General features: G+C 38.6%; 2 protein-coding genes across 2 annotated transcripts; both read left to right on the top strand.

Annotated features, from left to right (window-relative positions):
• The first annotated feature begins 13,471 nt into the window (after positions 1–13,471).
• Positions 13,472–15,216, top strand: LOC121779197. Its single transcript, XM_042176521.1, has 2 exons — positions 13,472–14,864; positions 14,933–15,216. The coding sequence occupies exons 1-2, from the start codon at positions 13,472–13,474 to the stop codon at positions 15,214–15,216; spliced, it is 1,677 nt and encodes a 558-aa protein (XP_042032455.1).
• LOC121779928 (U-box domain-containing protein 35-like) lies at positions 15,153–19,418 on the top strand. The gene is made up of 11 exons (XM_042177404.1): positions 15,153–15,281; positions 15,674–15,973; positions 16,053–16,162; positions 16,475–16,593; positions 16,667–16,902; positions 16,972–17,032; positions 17,120–17,381; positions 17,456–17,557; positions 17,630–17,747; positions 17,850–18,040; positions 18,291–19,418. Exons 2-11 carry the CDS (start codon positions 15,787–15,789, stop codon positions 19,149–19,151), a joined length of 2,247 nt encoding a protein of 748 aa, XP_042033338.1. The 5' UTR covers positions 15,153–15,281; positions 15,674–15,786; the 3' UTR covers positions 19,152–19,418.
• The last annotated feature ends 1,841 nt before the right edge of the window (positions 19,419–21,259 follow it).

Here is a 21,259-nt window from a genome sequence, read left to right as displayed (position 1 = left end):
GCCATTATAGTATTCACAGTGGGGGCAGATCACAAGGGCCGAGCGATCGGCTCCCACCGGCTCCCATTACGGAGAGGAAGCCGATGATCACTCCCTTCTTCCTCCACCTCAAGGTTGTTGCATCTCCCCAGCAGATAGGCTTATGGGCCCTTATCGGCTTGCCTATCGGCCTCCATTGCGAGGTCGTCGGGCCGATAACCATTTTTTTATTTAATCCATCACATCTACACAATATATATACCTCATTTCTCAATTCACTAATCACTCTTCAATTTCAATTTTTTACTTCTCTTTAAAGAAAATGAATTCCGATGAGTCCACTAATTCCTACGATGGGAACCAGTTTGCTGCCCAAGGAGGTCAATTTTCGAACCTGGTTGCGGGAAACCAATTTCGCAGGGGTAGCCAATTTCCGAGGTGCTGCCAATTTCATGCGGGAAACGTCTTCGTGGTGGGAAATCAATTCTCCTAGTTTGGAATGGGGGGAAACCAGATTCCGTGCCAAGGAGGTCTCCCTTTTTTCAACGGCCCCCATTACGTCGGCTTCCCACAAAGCGGCTACGTCAGTGCCGGTAGACCGATGAACACACCACTTCCGTCGTTGATGTCTACCGCCCAATAATGAGCCCAAGCGTGTTTGGTACCCCCGGGACTAACGAATCCGTTGTTCAACCGGAAACTGAAGTTCCGGTTAGAGACGCTAACTTCAGCACCGACGAGTACGAGGTATCGGACATGGAGCCATCTCCTCCTGGGCCAAGTCCAAGGCGGCGAATGGGAAGAAGAAGGAGAAAGTAGGGGAGACGTCTGAGGGTGGACGGATGGGGAGAAGATTTTTGGGGGCGTATCACGCAAAGATACGAACAAGTCAAGCCCAAAGGAGCCCGTACACACAAGCCTGGTGATCTACGCAAGCATTGGAGACGCGTGGTGTTTCGAGTGCGCTAACTTTCACAGTATCTATGATGATAACCTGAGGGACATGCGTAGTGGAGAGAACGAATTCACAGTCAGAGAGTTGTCGCTAAAGGAGTTTAGGCTCACGGTCAATGCAAAATGGTTCAAGTTCTGGGAAACATATCTTCAATTGAAGGATTTCCCCAAATTCAAAACGAGTATGTTGGAGGCGTTGCAGAAACGTTTGGTGAGGACGCGTCTGATGGTCTCTGGGAGCTACAGCAGCGGCGGCTCGAACTCTATCGACTTGTCAGAGGACCAAACGCCCAGTGAGCCTACTCCCCAGCACCCAATCGGCGGGAAAGCAGTGTAGGCAAGGAAGGGGAAGGCAGAGTCCAGCGGGACGGATGCCCAATTCGCATAGGTCTAGGCCGACAGTGCATTGGGCAATGCCGCCTTCTCACAATCGATGGTGGGCCTCTACTGCATGCACATGAAAGCCAAGCATCGACAGTGAAGAAGTCCATCTGGAACACCATCCAAGGGATGTAGAAGAAGATGGGTCTTGTCGATGAGGACGACCGGAACCCGAGTCCGGTTGATGTGTGTTTCCGTTGTTTCCAATGTTTTTATCTATCTTTATCTTGTTTTTTAATATAGAATGTTTTATTTTGTTTTTAATGATATTTGTTTTTTTCATATATTATGTTGTCTTTAATTTACACCAACAATTAAAAGTGAACTATATAAAAATAGTGATGATGTGGAAATGAGATGAGCTCTGAGATAGGCTAAGGGATGAGCTCTCATTGCAGGGAGATAGGCTCTGAGATGGGTCTGCTGACGTGGCAGGAGAAAATGGAGATGGGCTCCAGAGATAGGCCTCCATTGTGGATGCCCTTAGAATTAGAACCATATGAAACTGATTCCTATTTAACTTCAAATACTTTATTTGGTATAAGGAAGTAATTTATATGAGTATGACACTGAATTTGAATGAAATTGTGCACATTTACAATCGTCACAGTACACATTGCACACCACACAACACTCACAAAAATACACATTGCACACACACGATACACATAATAACTGAATATACATATTGTGCACACACAAACACACTATACACGCGTCTGCACACATTATGTATGCAATTACACACAATGCACACACTCAAGACGTGTAGTGTGTATGTGCAACGTCTATTGTGTGTGTAATGTGTGTATGTATATGTATATGTGAAATGTGTGTATTGTGTATGCTTATGCGAAGTGGTTGTGCGCTATATGTGTGTATCCAATTGTACGCTTTATATGTTTGTGTGTATAGTGTTTGTGTGTGTATAGTGTGTATTATGTGTGCCCACACTGTGTGTAGTGTGTGTATAGTATACGAGTGTGTGCATGCGCGTTATGTTATTGTGATGAGTGTGTACTGTGTGTGTATGACTCAGTGTGTATTGTGTACGCGTATGTGCAGTGTGTCTTTGTATGTTTATGTATATAGTGTGCAGAGACGGATACTAGGAGTCATGGGGGTTCTTTGGAACCCCACCCCTTTTGGCTATTTACTATATCAGATATAATTATACATGATTAACTAAGTAATTCGTTAGCTCAATTAGCTGGCGAGGCTGTCATGTAATCACATGATCATAGGTTCTCGATTCCTCTTGTTGGCATTTTGTCTTGCTTAATTCTTCTAAGTCCGGTTCCATTTTAACTTTTACTATCTTTTTTTGAATTTGTATTTCCCTAGTTCTCGTAACTAATTTAATTTTTGATGTTGTTTTCGGTTTCATAGTCCATTAACTAATAATTAATTGATTAATAGTAGTAATTTTTATTTTCTTACACTATAAGTTTTGTTTATTTTTCATTATTTATGTAAATGTTTTTATTATAAGATCACAAATTAATAATCATTAATTTAAAAATTATTTTCTTTAATTATTTCAACGTCAACATTTCATCGTATGTGTATTTAATTTATGTTGCTCCCTCAAACTATTCATCTCTCTCGCAGCTTCATAATATGTTGGGTTGTTTCTAGAACCGTCGACACTAAAAAATATGCAATTATCGTTAATAGTAATTTGAACCCCCAGTATAAAAATTTGTGTCAGCCATTGATAGTGTGTGTGCGGACGTTATGTGTATTTTATGTGTGTGCGCATAATATGTATATAATGTGTATGCAGTGTGTTTTGTGCATATAAGAGTGCATTATGTGTGTGTATATTATTTGAATATGTATGTGTAGTGTGTATTGTATGTGCGCTGCGCAATATACGTGTATGTGCGTGCGCGCAATATGTGTGTGTGCAGTGTGTAGTGTGTATTGTATGTGCGCTGCGCAATATACGTGTATGTGCGTGCGCGCAATATGTGTGTGTGCAGTGTGTGTTGTGTATGTAAGCATGCATTAGGTGTGTTGTGGTTGATTTCTAAAACACAATATCTATAGTACCAAATGGAGCTTAAGAGATTTTCCCCTATAGTACCAAAAACATAAATATTATATTCAAAATACAGTATCTAGATTCGATAGTTGTTGAAGCCGGCCCCTGTCTACAATCGACGGAGCAAATCGGAGACCACTAATTATAACTATAAGTTTTTATTTTTCTAGACCTTAATATATTATTTTCCTTGTGATATTTATATTTTTGAAAATGTATTTGTTTATTTAAATTGGTTTGACTTCAAGATTCATCGTAGTTTTAAAAAACCAAAAATAGCGACATTTTATAAGAAAAGTATTCAGTAATTAAACATATTGTTAATATACAAACAACGACCAGGTGGAAAACTAGGGCCAAAAAAATATTTTACTATTTCCTGATAAGGTTTTCTATATAAAATAAAACACAATTTAACACAAATTTATTATACTATTAAACAATCTTGAAAACTCTTATAGTAATTCCTTGATATTGTTGGAATCGTTCCGGTCAAAGGACTTTGACCAAGAATACTTCCAACGAGACATTTAATTTTGCGAAATTAAATAATATAGCGCCGATCTACGTTCGGAGTAGATGACCGTTATATATTCATTTTCTCAAATTCGATTCTCGATGAGTGAGAAATAATGGATTAAAGTTGCGAAATAATTACTAGTTAATTAAATGAGCTATGAGAGAAGCCATGAGATTAATTAAGTATCCCACATTGAAAATTAGAAGCTTATTAAACAAGTATTTAATAAGTGGGATTACTACATGTAATATTTCTAGTGGACTAAGATGGGCTGTAGAGCCCACACGCGCACCGCGAGCCGCTCGCCTCGCACCCGCTGCCGCCTGGTTGGTGTAGTTCTTTTTTGACCACCAACGTTTCCACGCCAGCGAGCCAAGTGGGATGACATATCGTCATTATGACGCGGTAAGAGCCTACGAGGCTGACACGTGATGAAGTCCACGTCGTCACGAACCTAGACGCGCGCGTGTCCCGATGCGTCAAGGAGCAGCTCTCGTAATGGTTTATAACGCCCGTAACGTTCGGCAGTTACAATCTCGCAATGGTGACAGCCATCATGGCTGTTGACCCACAACAGTGGACTGAGCCTATAAATAGGCTAGCTATTCCATGCATCTCTACATAACATTCACAAAGCATATAGCATCATAAGCTCTCCCCCTCTCCTGCATTGTTTTTCTGTCGAAAGCTCTGCCCTCTCCTCCATCCAGTTCGTCGAAGCTCTGTTGATTGCGGTGCTGCTTCACCAGAGACGTAGCCGTTTTATCTTTGGGGACAACACGTCAAACCGAGAGCACTACCGGGCGTATCTCGTCTTGCGGAAAGAGGCCTCCTCGACTTGGCTAAACACTTTTACGGTCTTACTGTTTCGATTTTTTTTTTCATTGTAATTTCGGTTCTGTTCATTCTTTTGTATTCCTTCTTTGGGTTGTATTACGCTCGGCTTTTATCTCTTGTAAGAAGTAGAATCTGTTGGGGTACAAACCCATCCCACATCGGATGAGTAGGGGAAGTTGGAAGGTGTATATAATTCCTATCCAACCCCAATTAGTTTGAGGCCTTTTGGGAGTGACCCAAAAACAAATCCGTGCGGGCTTGATCCAAAGCGGACAATATCAAACTAATGTTGCAGTCGACGATCCTAACAAGTGGTATCAGAGCCCAGGTGGCTATGGGTTGTGCCTGGATGAGCCCCGGTTAGGGTCGGGCCCTGAAGGACTCAGAGTTAGAGTCGGGCCCAGGATGACCCAGGGGCCAGGGCTGGAACGACCCATGTTCGTGTCGACTGCGTTCCTGATGTGGTCTCGGTTTGAGAGGAGGTTTGTTGGGGTACAAACCCATCCCACATCGGATGAGTAGGGGAAGTTGGAAGGTGTATATAATTCCTATCCAACCCCAATTAGTTTGAGGCCTTTTGGGAGTGACCCAAAAACAAATCCGTGCGGGCTTGACCCAAAGCGGACAATATCAAACTAATGTTGCAGTCGACGATCCTAACAGAATCCTAACAGATATAATCCTAGGACCAAAGATCAAGAATCGAGAGGAATTAGCCATATATTCATCAATTAAAACTTTTAACATTAGACAAATTTCTAAAATTCTCAATTATACTATTTTAATAATAATATTTTAATAAAATTATATTTATAATATAAAATTATCCAAATACCATTAGCTGAGTTTTAAAATTATCCACCATTGCACATATGGCAACGTTCCTCTCTCATTTACCAAGTATTTCACACAAGAGAAAACAAAGGTTCACTCGGAATAAATTTATATATTCGCCTCTATTTATTTTAACAGATTTAAGAATAATAATAGTTTGGCACATGAATCACATGAATAAGAACATATCAATAGTGACAAGTGACAAACAATAGTATTAAATATTTGGAGATATTGTGATTGTTCAAAGTCAGTCATTGATTTCTCGAATCAAATGTTAATTTGAGCAATGAATATTTGTTTGAATATATGAAATTCTATTATTTGTTATCTGTAAAACTCAATAATATTGTGCGAAATTAAATGACATTCACCTGTCTGGTCATGTTGACTAAAAATAATCGTATTAAAATAGTAATTACAAACAAAATACTACTACTACTACTATAAAACATTTATTATTACCTAATTAACGGTGTTTGCCAAATTTATATTCAATATAGTATTACACAAATTTATATTGATAATCTGCAATCATACCCTAGGTTTAAACAATTTAAGAATTTTAATTTAATCATTCACCACCTTGAGTTTATTATAAAATGTCAATCCCAGTTCAATTCCAAATCACATCTCTCATTCACTTTTCTCATTATTCCAAATTCAAAATAAAAATTGAAGTCGAGGATAATGGGTGGAAATAAAACAATGGGACTATCCTTGTGCTGCTGCTTGCTAGTTTTTGCAATATTATTCGAGGTCGGGCCGAGTCCAGTATCGGGTCGGCTCGTATCGTATGACCCGTATCCGTGCATTCTCACCTATTGCGATTTCTTGTGCTTCAAGACTGGTGCAAAAAATGGCTGTGATTTGCCCCAGAGACAGTGTGGCACTTGCTCTATAGTCTGGGAAAATGGCAAGAAAATAATGGGTTGTGTGTGTACTAATTAGTTTATCAATTAAAAATTCTCAAACTATATGGTTTAAATGGGAATTTTACCTACAAATTTATTCTATATTTGATGATTTATGTCATGTTTCTATGTTGTTGCTAGGAATGAAATACAAGCATCTTCTTTTAATTTTAAGTGGTTTTTGCTACTATGTAATTAGAGATATGATGTAGTATGATGGATTCTATATTAGTGATTCTTTATTTTCAAGAAAAATTTAACACCCAATATTATACTACTCGTGCTTCCACTTACTTTTGTCGATGTTGCTAGTTAAGGTCTTTCATATCGCTGTTTAGTTGAACTTCTCTTATAATCTGTTTTGTTATCTCATTCACTACTCTTTTGGTTTAAGCATTTTTGTCTTAAATTGTAACGATAATTATAAAAGTATCTTCCCTATATTTATGATATCTAAAATGTATACAACAATGGACACTAGCAATCCTGAAATAAAATATTTCTCCGTATCATAACAAATTGGATAGACCATAAAAAATATATCTACTTTGTATTTATCATACATATACATGGATGTCAGTTTAGCCCGAAACCGATGGGATGACCCGAATATACATATACATGGATGTCAGTTTAGCCCGAAATCGATGGGATGACCCGAATAAACAGCTAAACGGGCCAGCCCGCTGGGCTGCACCAAAATTTGGTTTTTCTTAAGTGTTTAAAATATGCTGCGTGTAGGCAGATTTTTCCTTTTTTCTTAATGTTATTGGTTATTTTGATTACGTACCTTTGCTTCATTAAATATGTAATCATGATTTTCTAGTTTCAGTTTGGACGCTAAATTAATATTCATATATTAATTTCATATAACTGTTAATTGTGAATTTAATTTAGTTTAAGTTTAAATTCAATTAAGATGAATTGAAGTCGCTGATAATCTCTCATAATATCACATTAATTTATTATTTATCTCCAATATGCAATATTAAAAATAATAATAAAAAACCATATACTAATTAATTATAGCAATTTATGTAAAATTCCATCGTTGCATGAGAATTTTGATATCGACTTTAAAATAAATTCAACCATACCAATGTTATTGGTTTTCAAAAATCATAATTCATAACTAAATATTAAAAATGATTCATAGATTTCCATTTCCAATCTTTAACTTATAGTACTAAATGTAAGATGTATTTCCTTACTAATGATATTGATAATAGTGAAAGAGGAGATATTCTTGGAGACTAAAAAATTATTAATGGATGTTTATTTTAATTTTATCATATGCTTTATATATATATATATATATATATATATATATATATTAATTCATTATAGAGAGTAGAATAAAAATATACACAAAATTATTTACATTAGTTGCTTTAAATCCGATTAACCTACTGGACTAGCTCGAAACCTGAACAATTAGGGTTAGGGCTGAAAATTTGTAACCTGATAAAATTCCAGCCCGATTAGCCCGCAACCCGAATAGGATTGACCCGAAACCTGCTGGACTGACCTGATTGACATTCCTACGACTACATTTTATACACAATGGAAAGTCACAATTCTACATTAAATACTAAGGCCATGTTAGTTTGACATGGATTCTGCTATAGGAAATTAATTTTGATTTTCAATTGTTAAATTTCAATGTTTGGAGAAAATACAAAAAGTAATTTTATTCCTAATTATTAAATTTATATTTTTGGTTTATTTTAAAAATAAGGAAACTAATCTGATTACTAAGCACATGGAAAGTTAAGTAAAAATTTAAGGATTCTTTTTCCCTTTCCCAACCTATATTTTCTTTTTCTCTGTCCACTTCTCTTTTTTGTTTTTTTTGTTTTTATTTCATTCCGCCCGCATTGCTCTTTTTTTTTAATCTTAGCAATCTCATATGCTTCTCTTTCTCTTTGTCAATATCTTCTCTTTTTTTTAACTATTTGTTTTTATCTTTATACAGTAGTTATTTTTTCTTCATCACTAAAAATCAAAATAGGATCATCGATGAGCCTTGGGGATGGTTTCAAATTGTACAAAATCACAACAAATTAGAGAATTTACTTCTTCTTTTTCTTTTTCCCAGGAATGGCCACCCTTTTGCAAATTGTTCGATTCATGAAATCATGTGTGGATGATTAGCCTAAGTAGATGTTTACAGTGCATAATGACAGGGTAGTATTCATGCAACAACCAAACCAAACCAAACCAAACTATGAAAGAGAAATATGAAATACTGTTAGTCGAACCATGAACACCCTATTGCCTTGAATTTAAGCGTTTCGAGACAAGATCGGCCATATCGCAAATGCTTCAAGATTGGCTCCCAATCAGCTGACGTGGTTGCGTTTTAGAATGCATATGTAAATCTTCATTAATTGAAGATAGAAGAATAAATGTATAAGTGGAGGATCAAAACCATAATTTGAGTGAAGAGAGAGTATTTATTGGGTGGAAATGATTTACTCCGTACAATATAAAGTGAATGAATGAATTAGAAAGAGACAAACTTTTGGAGTGAAATTTTAATTTCAAACAAATATTCTTTTTAAGTTTTAACCAATCTCAAAACAATATTGTTTGACTTCGTTTTAAAAAATCCTGAGTCTATGGCGTGTATGACGACCCTGAGGAATAGTATTTGAAGACTTCCAAAAATTCAATCACTTTAATGGGACTTCTCGACGTAAATTTGATGATTTGATAAGAAAAGAAGAAAAAAATTTGTTAATATACTTTACCTGAGATGAGAGCATAGTAAGATTGACGCCAAGATAGCTTTGCCATTTACAATTGTGAGTGAACGAACAAAACAAGTGCGATTTCTACCATAGGCGTGGCTATATGTACAACAAAATAAATCATGTAGAGAATTTATTGATTAGTGGTAATTAAAGAATTTCCCTTCAATAATCAATTAATTTATGTATCATAGTATATGTTAAGGGTGCACTCCCTTAACAAGATTCCGGCGATGACGAGCGGTCGACGACGGGAAGGATAAAGGTGGACGTCACGGGCTTTCCCCGGGATCAGCTCCAAGAACAATATGGAATTGAAATAAAAGCGTGAAAATAAAATAGAAGGATAATTGATATTTCTTGATTGAATGAAATGAATAACAATGTCTACTATTTATAATAGTGGATTCTAACTTAATGAGCAAGACAAAAGATATGAAAAAGATATGCATCCCTAAATATCTAACTAAATAATGCAACTAAATAATAATTCAAGATATGAAATATATATAAATAATAAATGTATCAACTCCCCTGCGGTTAAAATCCACCTTGTCCTCAAGGTGGGAACCACGACACAACGAAGAGCGACGCGAACATAAGCTTTGGCGAGCTCTCCCCTCCTGGATCAAACGCACACCAAATAAATATGCATCTTCCTTCATCATATCCCTCCAAAATCACCAATGGAGGACCGTGTTGGATACGAGTCACGGCAGACTTTGAAATAATATTGTGGTCATGATATTCCAGGGCTACAACGGGGAGCATGTCAACGCGTTCAAGAATACTCAAACAATGTGTGTCAATGCGCGGAGGGATCAACTGTGCATCAGCGTCGAGCGATGTTGATGATGTTTCATACTTGCAACATCACCGACATGCAAATCTACATAGAGAACGACAATTTTCGTCAAACCTTTTGGAATGACATATGCAACTTCATCTCCAACAAATGCACCTAGTCCAGCACCTCCTTTCTGAACCAATTCTTCAGATTCTACTCCAAGCTCATCCGTAAACAACCTTCTCCTATTTTCTATTCCTACTTCAAGCTCATGTTTTGTTGTCTCTGATGCAGCCTTGTGCTCATCAACATGGACTTGAATCTCCGTTCTCTCTTCACATTCATGCATATTTGTTTCTAACTCCTTTATTGAGCTCGGAACTGCAGCTTGTTGAGGCAGATCAGAGGCCAATGGTGGCGCTGTCACTAGCAGTGACGGCAGCTCAAAAGGCGGTGCTAGACTTGGCTGTCGTGGCGGGCAATCTGATCGCGATTGTGGTGGTGGCTGCTGGTAGTCTTGGTGAGGCTGGTTTGCAGCGATGGTTGCTGTTAGTGGTGGTTCCCAATAAGTCTGTTGAGCCTGGGGCTGATCGTATAGCTGAAATCCGAGTTGTTGTTGCCGGATAGGCTGCGGATCCCAGCAAGTGGGTTGTCTGAGCGCGGTGTGGTGTGACTGCTAAGGCGGTTGATAAGGCTGATCATATGGTGAGTATCCCTGCCGCGCGCACAATCTTGGCAGGTCCCAACAAGAGGGCGGTGGTGGCGAATACAAATCTGGCCCATAGGACGATGGTTGCTGATACGTAATTTCATGGCGCAGCCTTGGCGGGTCCTAGGAAGTGGGCTGACGAGCTTGGTAGGGATGATGTTGTGGGTAGAGTCGCCCATCCTGTGGATGTGGATATGATGGCTGTTGATCGAACTCTCTGATCGGATGGTGCGGGGGATGATATACGGGCTGCTCAAGTTCTTCCATCGCGTCCAATCTCATGTTTAATCTATTGCAGAAAGCCGTCATCCGGTCACATAGAGAAACAATATCCTCGGTGGTGTAACAAGCCATGAGTACGACAATGAAAGCATCAATTGTTAAGGGTGCACTCCCTTAACAAGATTCCGGCGATGACGAACGGTCGACGACGGGAAGGATAAAGATGGACGTCACGGGCTTTCCCCGGGATCAGCTCCAAGAACAATATGGAATTGAAATAAAAGCGTGAAAATAAAATAGAAGGATAATTGATATTTCTTGATTGAATGAAATGAATAACAATGTCCACTATTTATAATAGTGGATTCAAAGTTAATGAGCAAGACAAAAGATATGAAAAAGATATGCATCCCTAAATATCTAACTAAATAATGCAACTAAATAATAATTCAAGATATGAAATATATATAAATAATAAATGTATCAGTATATCACGATCACTGAATCGACTTACATTATTACTTCATTATATCTTGTACCTTTAAAAAAAAAGATCTTGTAGTCATTGGCGGACACATAAGGGAGGGGGAAGGGCTTAAGCCCCTCTCAGGAAGTATTTTTTTGTTTTTTTCTACTTTAAAAAATTTCAAAAATTTCAAGTACTCATATCAGCCTTCACCAAATTAATGCCAATGAAGAAAAAATTTCTGAAAGTTGAATGATAGGAAGGGCTGAACTTTTAAAATGGCAGTTTTGTGTGTTCGTGAGGAACTGAACTTAAGTTAAATAAAAATGGCTGATATATTTTTGGGGAAGAAAATGACTCAATCCCCAAAGTGAATAATACTAATAAATGATATTTTGAATTAGTGTTATTTTAGTTTTAGAAATTAGAGCCGTGCGTGTCTCACATTTTAAAATTGGTTCATACTTTTATTTTGTAATTAAGTTTAGTGATTAATTAAACATTTTATTCATTTTCTTTTCAATTCAATTCAATTATGTAAATATTTATTTTATAAAAAATTTTAATATTTACTTTATTGGTATAAAAATTAAAAATGAAAATTGAAAAAAATATTATGGATTGAATGTGTAATTTATTTAGTATAGGATTTGTAATTAATTGAAAAATAATTGATCTTCACATGATTTAAGTTTAAGATATCGAGTTTGTAATTCTATAATTAGATTTTGAGGTGTTTTAATTGAAATTTTAATATTTTATTTAATATATATATATATTTTTCTCAAATATATATGCTATATATTACTATAAAAATATTCTCCGTCCGTGATATATTATTTTAATTTTTTATTATATTTATGTTCGAGTTCTAAGAATCGTAGAGAAATATGAGTGGAAAAAAATTATGAAATTTGTGTAATACTCCTACTTTATATATTAATTTACATAAAATTATTCTTCGACGATGGACTATAAAAAATATGAGATAATTATTCGCGAACAAGAAAGTATATACAGTTTAGTCCATACCACAATTTTTTTCTGCGTCTGCCACTGTAGTAGTACTACCCATCTTCAGTTATCTTATCGTATTTATCTCGTTTATGTCTAATGAGTGTGATTAAGTTGAGCTGGATTTTACGAGCCAACTCGGACGATTCCGATTCCAACTCATCTCCACTGAAGCGCCATTGACTACAATCCCAACGCCACGCGACGCTTCGGGGGCCATTTTCTCACTCTAGTCTTTATACATTCTCTCTTACTCCCTAATCTCCTCTCCCTTTTCTCACCCATACCGTTGAAACCAAAAAAGCAAGAAGAACAGCATGCAAAGTGAGCCCTTCTCTTTCTAACCTTTTTGCCTGATGCTTCATTTCTACATTTGATTCATGGGGTTTTGAGAAGTGTTTCTTCAATTTCTTGTGCATCTTTTCTTTCTACTCCATTTTTTTTTTGCAAAAATAGAGGAATGGTTTAGTCTTTTGTAAACCTTATTTTTGTTACTTCTTTGTATGATTTTATTGATTTCTGTTTGTTATAAAGCCCCAAAACTTGGTTTGATTTCCGGTGGAAAGATATATGATGAAATGCGCCTGAAAAAGTTTTAGTTTTTTAAATGATTTTTCTAACAAGGTTGTTAAGGCTTTGTTTGGTGTATTATTTAAATTTTTTTGTCACTTTGTACATGCGTTTGACTTTTTGTTCAAGTTGTGTTTTTTATATGGGAAGTTGATTCAAAGTCGATTATTTTTTTGGGAATTGGATGTATTTCTTGTGACAGTTAGCTATATTGCATCACAGCTTACATTCATAATCAGTTCTTCATCTAGGGGAGTTCAAGAACTATCCCTTTTAACTACATTCTGCTATTGATATAAAGCAAGGTTCTGTTTTGTGTTAATTTGATGTCTAAACATATTCTAGAGAAAAAAGAATAGTAACTCATATAGTAATCATGCAAAAGTGTCATTAAGTTCATCTTCATGATATGTTCTGTTATCTCACTAATGCTCTTTGGAAATTGCAGAAGGTGGAGAGTATACTAGAATAAATCAATTGTGAGATGAATTCAAGAGGGTTTACCGTTGATGACAGGAGTGCATCATCAGAAAACAGCGTGCTAGAATCGACTTCTTGCAGGGAAACATTGGAATGTCCACGGACCTCTCCCACCACCGGTTGTGATGATTCGCAGATCAAAGAAGCCAAACTTCACATCGGTAGATTCTTTTACGAGAATGGACTGGATCTCAGTGCTGTCGATTCACCCAGCTTTCAGAGCATGATCTCTCTTTTCTCTCAAATGGGGGTGCAGTGGCAAGTTCCTACGGTCGAGGAGTTAAAAGGCTGGATATTCAAAGATGTGATGAAAGAAATGAAGGAATGCGTGAATGAGGTTAGAAGGTCGTGGGCTGAAACTGGTTGCAGCATCTTGCTAGATGGATGGACGGATGCCAATGATCGGACGTTAGTGAATGTTTTGGTGGATTGCCCGAAAAGTACTGTGTATCTTTTCTCGTCCGACATAACCGACTGTGTTGAGAACATGGATGCTATGCAGATCTTCTTGGTGAAGGTTATGGCTGAGGTTGGAATCCAGAACGTTGTACAGATCATCACATACTCGAGCTCGGTCTTTATGAAGGAGGCCGGTAGGCAGCTCATGGAGAGATACCGGCCAATCTTTTGGACAGTGAGTGCTTCCTACTGCATTGATCTTATGTTGGAGAAACTATGTAGGGTGGATCTCATCAACAAGACGTTGGAGAAGGCGAAGATCCTCACAAGATTCGTCCACAGCCACTCAATTGCACTCAGGTATCTGCAAGACCAGACTAAAGGGAGCGGCCTGATTGATTCTTCGAGGATAAGGTCGATAAGGCCCTTCCTAATCCTCGAGAATATAGTGAAAAAGAAGGAGACTTTGAACACAATGTTCTCCTCCTCTAATTCTCAAAGCTCGATTTTGATATCAACCATGGAGGGGCGAAGAGCGGCTGAGTTGGTGGGGGATCATTCCTTCTGGAATGAGGCCTCGACTATTCTCAAAGGCACCATACCTCTAGTCCGCGTGATAGAATGGATGAACAAGAGTGGCAAGGATCACATGGGGCTTATATACAAGACAATTGATCAGGCCAAGGAAACCATTAAGGAGTGCTTCGAGAATAAGTCTGCCTACTCGCCTTTCTGGAAGACAATTGATGATGTTTGGAACGAGTCCCTCTACAGCCCTCTCCACTCCGCTGGCTACTACTTGAACCCGAATCTTTTATACTCAAGCAACGGGCTTATCGATCCTGAAGTCCTCACTGGCTTATACTGCTGCATTGTTCGTGCGGCTGCTGACATCCGTGTGCAGGATCGGATTACTGTCCAGATGGAGCAATACAGAGTTGCCAAAGGTGCCATGGCTGCTGGAGTCCCTCAAGAGCAAAGATCGAACGTGTCTCCTGGTAATGAATACTTCTCTCCCTTTCTCTGATATGCTATTCTCTCTACTAAACTGGTGTTTTTGTTGTAGCACTTTGGTGGTCGAGATATGGTGGGGAATTCCCTGAGTTGCAGAGGCTGGCAGTTCGAGTTCTGAGCCAAACGTGTGATGGAGCATCCAAGTTTCAACTCAGTAGAAGCTTAGCCGAGACACTTCTCATTAAGGGAAGGAATTTAGATGAGCAGAAGTGGCTGAGGGATATGGTTTTCCTAAGGTACAACATTCAGCTACAGAATTTTGTACCTGGCAACGTCGTTTACAACGAGCCTGGCCTAGTCGATGACTGGCTCGCGGACAGGAACAACGTTCCTTGAAACGGGGATGCCTCGAGGATGGAGACCGGCAGTGGAGATGGACCTTCCGGTCTTGATGTGACAAGGTAATCATGGAGGTTGACTTATCATTGTTTTGATTCGGTTGTTTACATATTTGTGATCTGTTTTGTTTGTAAGTATGATATATTCTCACCTGTCGTGATTCATTAATTGGATTTTTCGGTTAGGATCGGATTGTTTTTTAAAGACCAAAAAAATCAAATTAATTAACACTAACATAAAAGCAATAACCCAATGTACTTTTGTGGTTTATTTCATTGTGGTGGGTTAACCAATAGAAATGTGATTTTACATTTCAAAATATTTTAAATATATGTTACATGGCTGAATTTTCGATCTGACTCTATGATACCATGAGTCCTATTTGTTTCCTAGTCAGAAAAACATGGAGAGATTTGAGGCATGCCTTTTGTTATGCTTTCCTTAATGATCTCAGATTCCTCAACCAACAGAAAATTTTCTGCACCAAAAATGGATAGTAAAAGATTCAGAAGGAAAGAGTTTGAGTTTCCCATCTCAAGAAACAAGATAAGTGGATGAATCTCGAAAATGTGGCTCCCGAATGGAAAGGCGAGTATTCGGGGAAAAAAAGGTGGTAGAAATGGGCTGGTTGCTGTGGCCATAGACAAGGGCAAATCAAGCATGCATGCTATGAGATGGGCTGCTGAAAACCTCGTCACGAAAGGCCAGACCATCATCCTCATCCACGTCCTTCGGAAGTCCTCTGCTAATTCATGTACGTCTCTGCTTTTACTCGACGTTTTTCTTGGCACGCGAGAATTTTTGGGGATTTGTTAATTGATTCGGGTGAGCAGGTTCCAACTATGCCCTTAATGGCATTGATGGTAGTGGCAACAATATCGTTCTTGAAAAACCAACTAAAGATCTCTTCCTTACCTTCCATTGCTTATGCACTCGCAAAGATGTAAGTTTACATACAGGGTTGTGTTATATGCATAACTCAATCTTATTGCAGAGACGGAACCAAAACACGGAGGTCATTTTTAGTTAGTTTTTAGGTCATTTTAGAAAACATGGCCTAAGATGATCTAAAAATGACATCCGTATTTTTCAAATCTGGATTTTATAAAATGAACTAAAAGCGAACTAACAATGACCTACGTGATTCCGTAAAATGACAGTTCTGCATTCTGCAATAAGATGTGCATATATTATATAAATAATCTTGTCTTGTTCGATTTTACTTTATTGGTTTGGTGAGGAGAGAAATGTGCAGATACTATGTTTCGACGTGGTGCTGGAGGACATGAACATTGGCAAGGCCATAACCGAATACGCCGCGCACGCTGCAATCGAGAATCTAGTTCTCGGAGCATCTCGCCATGGCTTCATTAGGTGAAAGAATTAGTTTTCTTGATGTTGAGAATTAGTGTGAAAAATAACAGTGTTGTTTTTTTTCGTAGTGCAGAAGATTGAAGACAGTAGATGTTCCCACGAGCGTGTCCAGAGCATCGCCAGAGTTCTGCACAATTTACGTCATCTCGAAGTCCAAGATCTCGTCCGTCCGAAACGCTTCCCGCGAGGCGCCCTTCGCCTCCCCGCTCTTGCCACAGCTGCACCAATTACAGGAGCAAAACTGCTCTACCATCAATCCCGCTGCATCCAACGAGCCCCGTGTCATGCCCCGACACCTACCTAGCAAAGGTACATTGTGTTGTATATTTATGATATTTTTTCTGCGTTCGCCCGTTTCTTAATAATGTGTCCGAGCAGGTCCGGACAGGACGCTGCCCAGGGTCATTGCTGTTGCTGACGAAACTGACATGACGAGCAAGTAATGCTTCTTTTCTACATTAACATGAATGGTAACAGAGGAGTTGAGTCATACAATACTGAGCAGGTCGTGTTCGTGTTTTTGCAGGTCGCCGATTTTGGCACGAGGCCACAATCCGAACATGTTCATGGATCTCTCCGACAGCGACTCGGATATATCCTTCATTAGTTCAGACAGGGCGAGCACAGACAGCAGATTCATGGATCCTCTGCTCTACGACGGCATGGATCCAAGCCGGGGCTCTCGAATGTCGGTTTGCTCTGAGAGAAGCTTCCAATCGACACGCTCCGGGCTAAGATTTAACGATATGAGTACTATCAGCGAATATTCGACAGGATCAATGGAAAATGTAAGATCAAATCAAGATTATTTTTTCCATTTTTGAATAGGAATTGAAGGGGATGATGAATCATGAATGTGCAGGATGAGGTGGAGGCTGAAATGAGAAGGCTAAAGCTAGAGTTGCAGAAAACAATGGATATGTACAGCACAGCTTGCAAGGAGGCTTTAACAGCCAAGCAAAAGGTAAGATGAGTGATGAGATCGCAAAAACTAGGCCAGATTTTTTAGTAACCGGTTATCTCCGTCCTCTTGCAGGCGGTGGAGCTACACCGGTGGAGAGAGGATGAAGAAAAGAGGCTCGAGGAGGCAGCACGAGTGACAGTGGGGCAAGAGAAAGGCCGATACAGACCAGCTATGGAGAATTTTGAAACAGGTTGTTGGAAAATTGAATTGAAATGCGGAAATATAAATACTGAAACGAAAGAACTATATTACTAATTTATTCTCTGATATCTATCTTTTCGTTCCAACACAGGCCAGACTCTGAGATACAGAAAATATTCCATCGAGGAGATTGAGCTGGCTACGGACTGCTTCCACGAGTCACGCAAGATCGGGGAAGGCGGCTATGGCCCCGTCTACAAGTGCTCCCTTGACCACACGCCAGTCGCAGTGAAAGTCCTGCGACCGGATGCGGCTAAAGGAAGATCACAGTTTCAACAAGAGGCAAGACATAGCTTGTATGAATACTACTACCTCCGTCCTTTAAAAATAGCAACTTTTAAAACAGCATGGGTTTTAGTGAAATAAGCGAGAGAGAAAGAAAAAGTTATTAGAGAAAAAAAGTTTCCTAAAATAGGAGGTTTCTAATTTAAGTGATGGACCAAAATGGAAATAGCTACTATATTTAAAGGACGAGAGGTAGTATTACATAAATCTTTCAATCTTTGTCATAGCTATGCCAGTAATGATGCAGGTCGAAGTGTTGAGCTGTTTAAGACATCCCAACATGGTACTACTCCTCGGAGCCTGCCCCGAGTATGGCTCCCTGGTGTACGAGTACATGGCCAACGGAAGCCTGGAAGACCGCCTCTTCCGGAAGGGGAACACCCGGCCTCTGTCATGGCAGCTCCGTTACAGGATCGCTGCAGAGATTGCAACAGGGCTGCATTTCCTCCACCAGACAAAGCCAGAGCCTTTGGTCCACCGCGACCTCAAGCCTGGCAACATCCTGCTAGACCAGAACTACGTCAGCAAGATCAGCGACGTAGGTCTGGCAAGACTAGTCCCACCATCCGTAGCGGATGATGTGACGCAGTACAGGATGACCTCGACAGCAGGGACTTTCTGCTACATCGACCCGGAGTACCAGCAGACGGGCATGCTGGGCACGAAATCCGACGTGTACTCGTTGGGAGTCGTGCTGCTGCAGATCATCACGGCCAAGCCTGCCATGGGGCTGACGCACCATATTGGGAGTGCGATTGAGAAGGGGACGTTGTTGCAGATGCTGGATCCGACGGTCTCTGACTGGCCGATGGAGGAGACGTTGAGCTTTGCGAAGCTGGCATTACAATGCACGGAGCTCAGGCGCAAGGACCGGCCAGATCTTAGCAAGGTCATTGTGCCTGAGCTGAACAAGCTGAGAGAGCTTGGTGAAGAGAATATGGGCAGTTTTTTAATAGGCGGGAGTACAGCCTCGACTCCTAGCCATAGCTTCGCGTCAAGCAGCTCGAACTCGAAATCCTCGAGTTTCAAGAGTGATCCCAATGTGCAATCTGTGTATAGCGGCACAGGAGATTGCTCGGGTTCAGCATCAATGCCAGGACATGTATGATGTATCATTGCAACAAGTCTGCCTCAAAAATCGATTCATGACTCCTATGTTAGGAAGGTAACTAAAAAGGAATACGACTCAACGTCGGAGTAAAGTAATAGTGCATAACGTAAAAATAACATATATGTCGTCTTCTAGCATTAAAAAAGTAAGCTATGACTCTTGTATTTTCACTCGTTCGAGACTAGTCATCTTTTCGAGTACTAGAGAAAGCATGTACATGTACGCGACAGTTTGGGATATGAAGCACATCCTCGACTTGAAGGACCTCTCCGTTTTTGCACTTGGATAATAGTCTAGTAGCTTCTTCTTTCGTCATTCGAATCTTCACTCGAACTGTGCATTTCTCCTGATTCGAAACTCTTCCTTCCTTTGGATCATTTTGAATCAACGGCTCCGATTCAAAGTGCACCTTCTTCTTCACCTTGGTGGTGGATGTCTTCTTCATACTTAAATCTTCTCTGCATACAAAATGTTGTACTCTAGGCTTCGATTGTCGTCCACTTTGGAGAAATGGCAGCAAAAAATTCATTTTTGGCTACAAATGTATGTGTAATGAATATTTTGTGTGTTAATGGTGGGTTACAAGCATTGATGATAGGTATCATATTTATAGGTGTAAAAATTATTTGATGGGGCTGTTTGAACCATAATAAAGGAAAATTCCTATAATAATAGTCAACATATAATTATGATTCTGATTAAAATTGCATCCAACTTGAGCACTACGTGTGTTTTGGAACCTAGAGTCTTTGACGAGTTCAAAATTGTGACATGAAGGTGTTTGTCACCACTTGTCTTTTTTTTTAAATATACTCCTACTGTTTTGTTCATAAATTTTGATATGCAATAAGTTGGGGAAAGTACAGTGAGTTAAACTGATTATAATAAATCATTGTGCATTATTCAAGCCATTATTAGTATATAAGTACTATGCATCAAATAAGCTAACGAATATATCATGTAGGGATGTCAATTGGGCTAATCCGTTCGGGTTTGGTCCAACCCATTCGGATTGTCGGGTTATTTGGGTGCAGACTATTCGGGTTATGAATTTTTTGGTTCATAAATTTTCGACCTTAATCCTAACCCGCCAGGTTTTGGGCCAGCCCATCGGGTTATTCGGGTCTAAAAACTTTCGAAAATAATCTCTTGCATCAAAATTTTCCTCTATAAAATAATTTTTATTCTTAGTTTTAGAAGCATACAAAAGCTTTAAATTTTCATAATTTTCTTCAATAATAGTTGGAGAGAAGCCTCTCATCTCGATCAACTACACATAAACTAAGATAAATCAAAATTAAATCAATCAATTTGAATTAAAGCTTGTGTTCATGTCATTATTTTGGTATTATTTATAATTAATTTTTTATGAAAATTAAAAATCATATCTTACGTGAATCATTATTAAAATGATAAATATATTGAGATTTTTATGGGTTAGTTCTTAATTTTGTCTTGATTGACTTTAGTGGTGGTAAGACATTAGTGGCAAATGATGAAACGATGGAATAATGAGTCGACGTGGAATTTAAAAGTTGATAGTGTGGGATCTAGTGGAAAAGTATAGAATAAAGATTGAAGAAAACTAATGATTGTGTCACATGAAATTCAAAAATACAAAAAACTTCTAAAAATTAATATTTTTAATTAAAAGTTGCAACCCGTCAGGCTGACCCGCAACCCGTTTAACCCGCCAACCCATTTAGCCCGTTTTGTATTCGGATTACAAAATCACAGCCCTAACTCACTAATTTTACCGGCTATTCGGACCGACCCATATGTTTCGGGTTGAATTGACATCCCTAGTCATGTAAAATTAGAATAGTGTGCAGTCTAGGAATAAAATAGCAAAAATAATTAAATTAGTATTATGAATATAATATGATGAAGTGTACTATTACCAAAAACACAAGAAAAGAAGTCACTTAATTTCTATGATATTGATTAACTGATTAGTCTGATTTTAAGTGCATGATATGGACTTAACTGAATTGATGTAAACGCGGTTTGAATTAGTAATATTTTCATGACTACTTCTATATGTAAGTCGATGACTTGATAATGCATCGAAACTGAGAACAGCTTTCACTAAATTTTCTAACAAA

Source organism: Salvia splendens, chromosome 19, assembly GCF_004379255.2.
Source record: "Salvia splendens isolate huo1 chromosome 19, SspV2, whole genome shotgun sequence".
Classification (NCBI taxonomy): Eukaryota; Viridiplantae; Streptophyta; class Magnoliopsida; order Lamiales; family Lamiaceae; genus Salvia; species Salvia splendens.
Note: the sequence above shows the minus strand (reverse complement) of the source record. Positions and strands in the feature narration are given on the sequence as shown.